The following is a 12,958-nucleotide window of genomic DNA, read 5'->3' on the forward strand; positions in this document are numbered from 1 at the left end:
GATGCCTGACGGGATTAGTTTAGCGGATCCAGCCTTTTTCAGCCCCAGTGCGGTAGACATGGTGTTGGGCATCGAGTTCTTTTTGACTTCTTCGAATCTGGTCGAAGAATTTCCCTCGAAACCAAATGCCGACATTCAATGAATCGGTCTTCGGATGGGTGGTGTGCGGAGGTCAAACAAAATCCACGGAGAGTCTACATGTTACCTGTAGCACGGCTACTACAGCAACTTTGGAAAAGTTGATTGCACGGTTTTGGGCTAGCGAAGAGGTTGGTAGTTCGAAGATTCTTTCCACCGAGGAGCAAAGGTGTGAAGAATTGTTCCAGCAGTCGATTCACAGGAATTCGACGGTCGATATACTGTTTCATTGCCGAAGGTTGAGGACGTCGTTTCAAGGATTGGCGAGTCACGGGACATCGCCTACCGGCGTTTTCTAGGCACGGAGCGCAGGTTAGCCAGCGATGCTGATTTACGACAACAGTATCACCAATTTATGGCGGAATACATACAGCTGGAGCACATGACCAAGGTGAAGGATACAACAGAGTCCGAGAAACGTTGTTTTCTACCACACCATCCCGTCATCAAAGAAGCTAGCACCACCACGAAGGTTCGTGTGGTCTTTGATGCGTCGTGCAAAACGTCGTCAGGTGTATCGCTGAACGATGCTTTGCTGGTGGGTCCAATCGTCCAAGAAGACCTTCGATCGATCATGCTTCGAAGTCGCATGAAGCAAATAATGCTGGTTGCCGACGTGGAGAAGATGTTTCGGCAAATCTTTATTCATACGGAGGATCGACATCTTCAATGTATACTTTGGCGTTTCGACATCGGTGCAGTTGTTGACGAGTATAAACTTAATACTGTCACCTACGGGACCAAACCTGCTCCGTTCCTAGCGACACGCACTTTCAATCGGCTGGCAACAGATGAAAAGCTGCAGTACCCGCTGGCTTCCAGAGCAGTTACTGAAGATACGTACATGGACGACGTTATCACAGGAGCGGATACAATTGAAGCAGCAAGCGAACTTCGGAAGCAGTTAGAGGATATGACTTCTAAGGGAGGATTTCGGTTGAGGAAATGGGCTTCCAACAAACTGGAGGTACTGGAAGGAGTTGCCGAGGACAATTTGGCAATTCGTCTGTCAGAAGGAATTAACCTGGACCCTGATCCGACTATCAAGACACTCGGACTGACTTGGATGCCCAATACCGATCAACTGCGATTCCAATTCGACGTGCCGTCATGTCCCATCACCTCACAACTGTCAAAACGGCAAGTGCTGTCGGTGATTGCGTCGCTATTCGACCCACTGGGACTCATAGGTGCAGTTATTACCACGGCTAAAGCAATAATGCAGCTATTGTGGAAGATCAAGGATATCAACAATCAGCCATTGGATTGGGATCGGCCGTTGCCTTCGACGGTGGGTGAGTTGTGGAGATCCTATTATGACCAACTTCCCATATTGAACGACCTCCGTATCGATCGCTGTGTGGTGGTTCCCAGAGCGGTAGTGGTCGAAATCCATTGCTTCTGCGATGCTTCGATCAAAGCATTTGGCGGCTACGTGTACATTAGGAGTGAAAACCATGCAGGAGAAATGAAAGTCCGGTTATTGTCTTCGAAATCAAAGGTGGAACCGTTGAAGACACAGTCCATCCCAAGGCTGGAACTTTGTGGAGCAAGCATTCTTAACAGCACAACTGTACGGGTAGGTTCGTGAATCAATCAAAAATCCAAATCCAGCGTTTTTTGGTCCGATTCCACCTGTGTATTGCGTTGAATCCAAGCATCACCGAAAGTGTAGAATACGTTCGTGGCGAACCGTGTTGCGAAAATCCAGACTTGCACAAATCCGTCACAGTGGCAGCATGTTTCAGGCAAGGATAACCCGGCAGACTTGATTTCTAGAGGTATCAATCCAAAAGATATTGTAGACAATACTTTCTGGTGGGATGGATCGAAATGGCTGCAACAAGAGCGCGAAGGCTCATCAGCGGAGTTGACTCCAGAAGAAGTTGATGAAGAGCGGCGGCGAGAAAGGATATTCTGTTCGGTATCCGTTTAACGAATGGTATTTGGGGAAATTCTCGTCCTATTCGGACCTCATACGTCGAACTGCGTATTGGTTGCGGTTAATGGAGCTCCTTAGAACAGACGTGCAGAACCGAGTTGCAGCAAGCAGTCTCTTGTCTACCAGAGAGCTAGAGGCGGCAGAGTTGACAATAGTTCGATTGGTCCAGAAGGAAACCTTTGCAGCAGAGTGGAAAGCGCTTGTATGTGGAGGAGAAGTGTCCAGGCGATCCCCACTTCGTTGGTACCACCCGTACATCTCTGACGAAAACGTGATTCGTGTCGGCGGTCGCCTTGAGCATTCAGCGGAGACTCAAGACACGAAACATCCGGTGATTCTACCAGCAGGTCATCAATTCACTCGGATGGTTTTGCGGCATTATCATCTCAAGCTTCTGCATGCGGGTCCTCAGTTATTACTCGGAGTGGTAAGGCTCCGATTCTGGCCATTGGGCGGTCGGAATCTGGCTCGTCATATTGTACATCGTTGCATGAAGTGTTTCCGGTCTAAACCTTCACCAATTCAGCAGTTTATGGGTGAGCTGCCACCTTCTCGAGTAAGAGTATCTAGGCCATTCTCTCAAACCGGAGTGGACTATTTTGGGCCACTGTACATCAGACTAGCACCCCGCAAACCGACTGTTAAAGTGTATGCAGCGATATTCGTTTGTCTCTGCACCAAGGCAGTGCACTTAGAGCTGGTGACAGATCTTACAACAGAACGTTTCCTACAAGCTCTTCGTCGTTTTATTGCCAGGAGAGGAAAGTGCAAGGACATATTTTCCGACAATGGAACCAATTTCGTCGGCGCGAGGAATAAAATGATGGATTTCCTAAAACTGTTAAGAAGCCCTGATCACCGTGAAAGGGTTACCAAAATGTGTAATGAGGAAGGAATCGGTTGGCATTTTAGCCCACCCAACTCTCCCCATTTCGGAGGGCTATGGGAAGCGGCTGTTCGTTCAGCAAAAAGCCATTTGCTCAAGGTCATGGGTGAAACATCTCCTTCGGCAGAGGATTTAAACACGCTTTTGGTACAAGTGGAAGGATGCTTAAATTCTCGCCCCCTCACGCCCATGTCAGACGATCCGAATGATTTGGAGTCTTTGACACCGGCTCATTTTTTGATTGGAACTTCCCTGCAAGCGCTTCCGGAACAAAATCTTGAATCCGTTGCTATGAATCGCCTGGATCGTTATCAGCTTATGCAAAGAAAGCTACAAGATTTCTGGAAGCGTTGGCGTAGAGAGTATTTATGTCAACTTCAAGGGAGGACCAAGCGCTGGAAACGTCCAATTAATGTCGAGGAAGGAACGTTAGTTATTATTCGCGATGAGAATGTACCACCTATGAAATGGAGGATGGGAAGGATTTTCAAGCTTCACCCAGGCGCTGATGGAGTTGTCCGTGTGGTTACGCTGAAAACGATGAATGGATTCATGAAACGTGCCGTGGAAAAGTTATGTTTTTTGCCGATCGAGAATGAACAGCAGCTTAATTCAACAAAAACTCCTTAACCCTATTCCTCCCTTGTTCCTTTCGAAGAGGATTTTATTTTATTTTCAGAAATTCGTAATTTCTGGGTGGGTGAGGATGTCTAGGAGTGATATCACACCCAGCTATTACAACCCTGTTCCCACACTCGAGTCTGCAGTTAATATAGCAGTAAGGCTGCATCAACCATCGTCTGGACTATGCTATTGTTCCCTCATAGCGATCGGCGGTCGCTCTGGATCAGTAAAGATATAAACAAGGCGCCGACGCATCGGTAGCAGTGGACGATGATGTGGAGCAATAAGTTGTTGGTCAGGGCTGTTGAGCACAGGAGTTTACCTGAGCGGAAATTGCTGATTATCTCTCCTGTCTCCTGCAAGTAGTGACGTCATCTGTATATCTTGGACAGTGGTGAATACGGGAAACGAGAGGACTACTCGCAGGACCGACGGATTAAATCATCGCATAGAGCGATCCGGGTTTTGATCGGGACATCGGAAGAGACAGAGTTTAGTTACCTCTTGACCGGTCTGCAATATACATGGGCAACGGAGTCCACGCGGTTAGAATTTTAATGTGTTAGCTTTAGTTACTCAATGTTAGTCTGTAAGTGAAAATAAATGTAATAAAGTAGCAAGTTTCGTGTTTGTGATCAGGGAAAATGTGATTCGTGTTGGATTTAACGGAAGAAATACTCGGTGGGAAAAGGTAGTATCCCGAAATTGGACTAGTATCCCTGTTCGAGCAGCAATTGGGATAGTTTGATTGAACCGTATCGACCTAGCTCAAGGTCACACATATCGTCGAGTGTTGGAGAAGCAACCTATGGAGCTGTCAAAGTGAAATTTTGTTCCCCAACACTCTCTAATTTGACTAAAAAAAACCGACACGTTGATAGGTAGACCCGCGTCAACGTGGATCTTTGGTTCGGGTTGGAATACAATGCAGGAGATACTCCTAGCTCGGAAAATTGAACTGCGCCTATCGTTACCACCATAGGAAAATCATAACGCTATTTCTGATCTCCATGAGCGGGGACATCTTTACCCCGGTAAAATAGCGAGAACTTCCACCCGACTACGCTCCGTTATCAGCGTAACGGTAAGAAACCGCGGACACCCGAACCGTGTACCGTCACACTCAACTAGTCGTCGCGACGCCCGAAAATACGACAAGACTGTTTGCGCCTCAAAGTGAAAGACGTCACAAGAGTGGCATCGTATGTGAGTCCACCGTCGTTAGACCAGTCGTACCGCTGTATTCGTTACCATCGCCAGCTAACTCTCGGCGTCGTCGTTCACGAAGGTAGTAGCCTGACGACACCATCTAACGCGACAAAGGTCGCAATGGACCAATCAATAAGCAAAAACTGCCGATAAGAAATGTGCAGATCACGCCACCGTAGACATGTTCTGTCAAACACACACGAATAGAAATATGCGTATACAGTGCTGCCGTTGTTTTGATGCGGTGAGTGCAAAATGAGTTACCTTGATTGATCCATACAAACTTTCGTCGTCGAGTCACCGTCAAGCCGCTAGTAGAAAGTTTGTCGCCACGTTGTCTCGAGTGTCCGAGCGCCACAACACTAGTTCACTTGCAACATCGCCGATCGTGCTACACCACCTGATCGGGCTACGTTAAGGTCAGATCCACCCTTTATTATCTAAACCTAGAATAAGTAAAACTAATATTAAAATAAGTAGCTTTAATGACAGAAGATCGTCCCGGGACTCAGGCCAGAAAATTGCAATATAGTCTGTACAAAATAAAGTTGCCCGCATTATTTTCTTGCAATTACGATTTTTTTTTTGATTGAAATACGGTTTCTAGTTTTAAATTATTTGAATATTTTGAATTCGGAATTTTTGATTTTTTGGTACCGATAATCTGGGATTTCTTCTAGACTCCTGTTTGTGGACACCGCTGAATGAGCGTGAGCGTTTGAGCGAATTAAAACCCGCCCGTAGAAAAGAGTCTTGAGCTGGCAATCTTCCTTGCGGCCACAGCCTTCCTTCACGGAAGTGGCGCTTAAGCTGTGCGCTGATACTAAAGCCGACGTGAACCGTTACACCTTCTTGGTGAACGCTCGATCAGATTTGCACCTAGGCTTGATTTGGCACGCTAGGGTAACTGGGGATACTCGAGCAGTTAAATACCACTCCCATTTGATTTTATTTGAGCCATAATTGATATCAAAACTCAAACAACACTGTGAACAAGTCCATCCTAGCCATAACCGGAGGGGGTAAGTAGGAAAATATTTTAATTACACAAAGTTATTTCAATTAATAATTCACCATCGACCAAGTGGCACTAAGGGACAAACATTGGTACCTTTCCCGGAATATCATGGTGCCAGTGGAGTGGTCTCTCCAGCCGTATAGCGGAATCCTATTCTGACTTGGTATTTAAACAATGAATATTTCAAAAACATGAAGGAGTTGTGTTTCCTCAAACCGAAAATTTCGGAAAACTGACTAGCCACTTGACTTTAGCTCCTCATTCTTATGCAACGCCAGCAATGGCACTTGCGAGCAAAGCTCGGGAAAAGGAAAAAGTGAAAAGTTTCATTCACTGGAAAGGATGTCCTACAGAGGCTATACGGTTTTCGCTGTTTGCCGAGCTCTGCTGTTCAATGAAAAGAACAACTTGCTTCGAGTGTATTTATTTTTCAAACTGGGAACTAATAGTGAGAAAGAGAATGCGCTACACCATTGCTGTGCATTCATAAATTATAAATAATGAAAAGCTCTCCTCGTGGCAGTCGCCATCCGCGCCAAGGTTGCCGGGACTCGATGAAGTCTCTCCATAAAGATGCACAGTGACGGGTTGATGAACAAATATCTTTGTAAACCTTAAAAGTTGTGTATAGAGGAAGGAACCACTATGTGAGACAAACATTATTTTGTCTGCTGGTTCCACTGCAACCGCAATTACTCATTAGGTATATCAAAGATTACCCGAATCCTAAGTGTATAACCCTAGTAACATTTTGGTTTTATGCTGGTTTTATAACACTCTTGTAGAGTGAAGTATGGTCTATAAGAGCGTTATAAAACTTAAAATGTTACTTGGGAAAGTGCCATGGAAAGATATTTGAGTACCTATCACGACAAGACCATTTGCAGAGAATTAACTATCGCAATGATGCTGCGCCCTCATCAATCAGATTGCATTTCTTTTTAGTGAAAAGCAATAATTTGGCCTTGCGATGGTGCTCGAGTTACATCATTTTTAACTTATAGATTATCTAGCAAATCCATTTTAAACTATAAAATAACCATATGCAATGTAATTACGAATCTTTCAACGGTCTGCAGAGTAAAGCCATTCATCTTTCAAAAGAGGAACTGTTATTGATGGCAGTTTAGGATTATATAAGATGTACCATGAATTTCATAAATTACACCCTGTGAAGATGATCTACCAAATGTTATGAAAAATTCGACTGAAAAAGGGCGGTCTCACTCGCTTGGTCAACACCGGAACAAGGCTGCCTCCACAGCCTAATAGCTGAACTGCTGCCCTTGCAGACCAAGTGAACAGGAGGACAGAGTGTTCCTCGCGTATACTAACGAAAAAGCGTCCAAAGTGCACGCGATATAGGCGCATGCCTCCTTTGGACTGCAGACAAAGTATGTATATCGCCTGCACTTTACACACGTCCTCGCTATGATATACGATCTTGTGTTTGCTGGGCTTGCACAGAAGACAAAGGCAAAGGGGGTATCAATTTTCGAAACGATGATCTGCAGTTTGATAAAATAAGGTTTTATTCGACTGTCTGTCACTTCTCAGGCTCCGGTACGCTGGAGCTTTTCTCAGATAGAAAACCGTACACAAAACGAGAAGGGCGGGGCAATTCTATAGTGATGTTACTCTAGGTGAGACGCAATCCATTTCAGTTACAAGTGCCATTGCTGCCACTTTGGTGATATAGAGTTGATACTTTGTGCAGAAACAGGTGCTATTGTTTAATTAAATGAATTAGTAACAGCATTTCCACAGAATCATCTGGAGTGTTGTTGAGTAAGATTTTCAATTTGTTGGTCCTTCGTTGATGAATAAACAGTAGACTGTTTAGAAAAGCTTGAGTGAAAATTCCTCAGAGTAATTAGCCGGCTGCTTGTTTCAGGATTGTGAAATAGCTGTAAGAAGCTCGAAGAATCTGTGGATCGAGAAGAGAAAACGTAATTCATTCAAGGGTTTATGGTCTCCTGCGAATAGGTTTCCTACCGCTAAAAAGGTATCCAATGACATTGAAACAAAGAAGGCTTTCATTTTAAGCGGCTTATTGCTGTAGGAGATGAATGTGAGTAAATGGCGGTTAACCGAGAGCGGATAGTTGTACCAGTCGCTCATAAAGGCCGAATTGGAGAGGAGATTTGCCTGAAATGTGAATAGAATATCAACAATTGAAATACGTTTTAAAAATTGTTCAATCACCTGATAGTGAATCTCATTAGCATGCCAGTGATAGAGAAAAAGAATAGCTGTCATAGTCATAATGTAGCAAATATCTATAAATATTTGAACTGCTGAGTTTGTCTATAAAAAGAAAAAAAATCACAAGGTTTATGAGGGAGGACACATATGTAATTGATTTTCGGCGTATACTACGTTCAAGTGGTAGGTACACTAACATTAATAAATATATTTTTGTTAGAAAACTTCAAAATACGAAAAAGTATTGTCGGCGTAGCACCAACTTAGAATTCGGAAGTCGGGACTTCCGAACCGAACTTTCTTCCGAAGTTTTATCTGTCAAACTAATTGATGCGTTGTTTAGCGCATCTTTAGACGAATCTATCGCACTATTTATAGTTGGGAAAGCTGCCTGTATCTGGAGAAAAATCCAACTTCGGTATAAAAATCAGTCTAACTTTTTTCCGGATAGACAATATTGATGGTTATTACAGGTTATTACTATCAGGTCTCAGTTTTTGCATTCTACGGTTTGTGGGAAGTGGCGCTCACAAACCCTACACACAGAGAAACAGACGTCTCACTCAACACATGTTCCATCGTTCACCTTTTTAACGGTGGATTCAATTTTTTGTACGTGGTCAATCGGCCACTGATGGCGCTTCCATCAATTTTGCTTGTGTTTGACGTTTACACACTACCGCCGTCTGGTTGCCGCTTGTCCAAAGACAGTGAGTTTAGAATTGGGCGATAATGATTCCGTGACGATGATTTTGATTGCATTTTGTTCTAAGTGAGACGTCTGTTTCTCTGTGCCCTAAATTCACGGCGCATCGAATTTTCATCACAGATGGAGACTGGCGTCTGTTCTGTGCGTTATTACCTGCATTTTGTATTTTGTGAAAAAAAAAACAAACTATTAGGTTAGGGGAAGGTGGGGAGACTTCTTATCGAGAACTAAAGTAGTTTTGTTCTAGCGTAGTTCCTCTAGATAAATGACCTTTATGTGGTGAGTTATTTTTTGAATTGACAACCTTATTTATTCTTCAGGGCAGTTTGTATATTTTGACCTTCCATCTAAGTTTTAGGATATTTGGATTTGAAGCTATTGCCTCAATATGGGGACACTTGATCCTCGCTCCCATGTTAAAAAAGTACCCAATGGAAGATTTATTTACCCAAATGGAGGTTTATTTCACTCAATTTCGGCCTCTACCCCGGACAACCTAGTCCGGAGGATGTGTAAAGATGAAGTTGGCTGGAACGCCGTTTTATCGGCTATCGTCCAAATCGTCTCGCAGCTGGCATGTGACATGTGGTAAGCATGTGGTCACGCATTGTGCGAAAACGCGGGCACACGAACAACAAGTGTTCCGCCGTTTCCTCTAAACCTACGCACACCGGACACTCGGGCGAGGCCGAGTGTCCGAACCGGTATAGGTAATGTCTGAAGCAACCATGGCCTGTAAGGGCCTGGGTCAGGTGTGTCGTAACCAAGCAAATCCGTCTTCCCATTTGCCTTTTACCACCGCATGTTCTCGCCTTAAAAACAGAACACTGAATGATCGTTTATTTTCACCGTTCGAATCATGTAGAATTCCTGTCAGCCTACTGAGATTGAATTTCAAATGTCTTCTCATTAGCTTCTTAGTATGCTGGCATTTAAAATGCCAACTACGATTGAATTCCAAATTCGTTATCATTTTTTCTATTAATGTAATTTTTAAATATTTTAGTCTATTTCATTATTTTTATCATGAAATAAGAAACATGTTCCACTTTATCCATCAATGTAACCAACAAATGCAAATTCATTTTACAGACTAACTTTATTCCCCACAATATTCACCGTCTCTACTCTTTCTTTATTTTCGGTTAGGAAATTGTTTTTGGAGTTGGTCATACGAAAACATGAATTTAATTGTATTCTTAATTTCATACCGGCGCAGTTGTTTATACATCAATAACAACTGTGAATTTTTTATCTGTGGCTCTAAAGCATTGACGCTGTCCTTAAACTGCTCAGATAATACTGTTTAAACTATTGATTTACTAAACCATTACCTAAACCAATCTAACCCAAATCCAATCCACATTCTATACAAATCCAATCCAATCAACATCCAATCCAAATCCAATCCAAATCCAATCCAAATCCAATCCAAATCCAAATCCAATCCAAATCCAATCCAAATCCAATCCAAATCCAAATCCAATCTAAATCCAATCCAAATCCAATCCAAATCAAATCTAAATCCAATCTATATCCAATCCAAATCCGATCCAAATCCAAGATTTTGAGATACTTAACCGAATTGGCAAACTTATGCAATTTGATGCCACCAAGTAGATGAATTGCAAACAAAACCATCTTCAATTCAGCATTTTTTTCCACAACTTTTTAGATTACGAAAACTTTCCAAATCTCACCGACAACGAGATATTCAAATCAACCTACCATCTTGAACAACAGCTCCGTCAATCAAATAAATTTAAGACTTAACAAATATTCATCTCATTGATTTTGGTTTTCTCAACGACTCTGTAGAAGACAATTTTCCAAATCTCACAGATGTCAAGATATTCAACCGAACTGCCAACGTACCTGTCAATCTAACGCGCTGCATAGCGGATGAGTTCCAAACATAACTGATAAGGAGCCGTACACTTATTACGTAAGCAATTTTTCTGGGTTTTCGACCCCTCTCCCCCATGTAAGAATTTTCCCATACAAAGATTTTTTATTTATATGGCGCGTAAGATATTGACAGACCCCCCCTTCCCCCATAAGTGCTTACGTAATATGTGTACGGCCCCTAACTGATCTTGAAATGGTAGACCAATCGTTTTCGACCTTCGTTTTTTTATATATTTCTCAATATTGCTTATTTTGCTCATTGAAACACAATCTATTATTTTCTTTTATCACTATTCTGTCAAAAATCTCTCTCGCCTATTGACACTCCTTATTTTTTTCATATGTGTGTAATTTTTTTTCATGACTTTTCTTAATTTTTTTTGCCATATTATTTTCTCGCGTTCTCTCTCTCTTTCTATTTGCCCTTAGCATATCATGGCTTATCTTTTTTTTGCCGTTCTCTTTTCCAACTTAGGCTTACCATTATTTTTTGCCATTTTTTCAGACTGAGGCTTACCATTATTTTTTGCCATATCTCGTCTGGGGTTTACCTTTTTTTTACCCTTCACCAATCATAGCTTTTTTTTTTTTGCCATATTTTTCACGTCGGAGGCTTACGTCGGAGCTTCATTCAGCTTTTCTTCTATTGCTGACCTTTCTTACCTTGTAGGGAGTAACGACTACGCCATTGTCGTAACCAAGCAAATCCGTCTTCCGTTTTGCCTTTTACCAACGCATGTTCACGCCTCGAAAACAGAACACTGAATGTTCATTTTCACCGTTCGAATCATCTAGAATTCCTGTCAGCCTATTGAGATTGAATTTCAAATTTCTTCTCATTAGCTTCTTAGAGCAAGATTACCGGTGGTGAGTTTAAGCCGTTTGGCAGCGCAGTATCATTACTTGACACTTTACCGGTCGCTATTAAACGCGCTGCTATAACAGTAGCGCGACTGACAGGTGACCAAATTTGGTAGCGCGATAAGAGCGCTGCTCCCAGTACTATTTCTGGGGGATGGCAGTACTAAACGTACTCGCTCATTCTCGCTCACACAGGCACCCGTCCCATGCGAGTCTGACTTGGGTGCTCGCTCTATCGCACCCTCAAACACACCCTACATACTCTGTTGCACCTCTGTCATGCCGTGTGAGTCTAACTTGTGTGCCCACCCTTCTCATGCCATGTGGGTCTAACTTGTATGCCCACCCAAACCCTTGATTCATTAGGCTTTCATCGATCGTGTACGTACACGCACGTTTCACGCACACTTTTACTCGGTTTGTTTGCAACCACGAGCAGCTGTCACGGCTCGCTCGGCTCAGCTCGCTCACGCTCCTATGAGTCTGACTTGTGTGCTCACCTCTATCATGCCGTGCGGGTCTGACTTTTGTGCCCACCCTTCTCATGCCATGTGGGACTGCTCACCTCTTTCATTCAGTTCGCGCTGACACATACTACTCGAGTCATTCGACCTAACACTCCCTCTGGCATCCCTTGTGGGACGTTTCGCTTAGGTTCCCACTTCTGACATACCATGTGAGTCTGACTCACCTCGTTCATGCCATATGAGACTAGCTCAACTCGACTCAACTCATTCCTTTCGTACCATGTGAGACTGACTTGGATGCTCACCCACACTCCTCTGCCACGCCGCGGGGTATCAGTAGTCATAGGAACCAACATTCCTGCGCTACTCCCAGCGCGGCATGTGCAGTCCATACATACACCTATTCATTCACACTTCTGCCATGCTTCGAGGTGACGATCTCGGTTGCCACCCACTGCGCCAATACCTCTGCATGGGCAGATCATTCACACACTTCTCCGCGTTCGGCACTTTCGCTCTAACTAACCAATCACAAGTTAGTCATGCTTGTCGATTGTTGCTCGGCGCGCCAGATTCTCTGCAAGCTGCAGGCAATCTGAGTGGTTGCAGTCGAGACTGCGTTCCACTTCTCCACCGCTCGACACATCCTCTGGATAAGATTACCCGGAGTTGTGTCCCGGCCGCAAACGTCTAGCATTGCTCTTCTTTCGACGTCGAAACGAGGACATACGAACAGTATGTGCTCTGCAGTTTCGTCAACACCTGGGCAGTCAGGGCAGATGGGGACCTCCGCGTGCCCAAACCTGTGGTGGTACTGTCGGAAACAGCCATGACCTGACAGGAATTGTGTCAGATGGAAGTGAACGTTAGGAATCAGCCGGTGGGTCCACCTACCTTTCGAGGAGTTATCCCACTCGCGCTGCCATCTGGCAACCGAAGTCACCCTGGTACGCTCGCGGGTTCCTCTGGTGCCACGTAGGTCAAAACACTC

The 12,958-nt window shown here is 43.9% G+C and overlaps 2 protein-coding genes across 2 annotated transcripts in view; one reads left to right on the plus strand and one right to left on the minus strand.

Moving 5' to 3' along the window:
- Nucleotides 1–493: 493 nt before the first annotated feature.
- Nucleotides 494–1,729, plus strand: LOC134206809 (uncharacterized). The gene has a single exon (XM_062682540.1). The coding sequence runs from the start codon at nt 494–496 to the stop codon at nt 1,727–1,729; it is 1,236 nt and encodes a 411-aa protein (XP_062538524.1).
- A 5,523-nt stretch (nt 1,730–7,252) lies between these two features.
- LOC134205592 (odorant receptor 56a-like) overlaps nt 7,253–12,958 on the minus strand; it is a 60,705-nt gene continuing 54,999 nt past the window's right edge. The window contains exons 3-5 of the mRNA XM_062680972.1: nt 8,023–8,124; nt 7,813–7,965; nt 7,253–7,744 (exon numbers count right to left, since the gene is read on the minus strand). Of these exons, the coding sequence (XP_062536956.1) occupies nt 7,691–7,744; nt 7,813–7,965; nt 8,023–8,124 (309 nt within the window). The 3' untranslated portion in view covers nt 7,253–7,690. The remainder of the gene's footprint in view (nt 7,745–7,812; nt 7,966–8,022; nt 8,125–12,958) is intronic.

This window comes from Armigeres subalbatus, chromosome 1, assembly GCF_024139115.2.
Source record: "Armigeres subalbatus isolate Guangzhou_Male chromosome 1, GZ_Asu_2, whole genome shotgun sequence".
NCBI lineage: Eukaryota > Metazoa > Arthropoda > Insecta > Diptera > Culicidae > Armigeres > Armigeres subalbatus.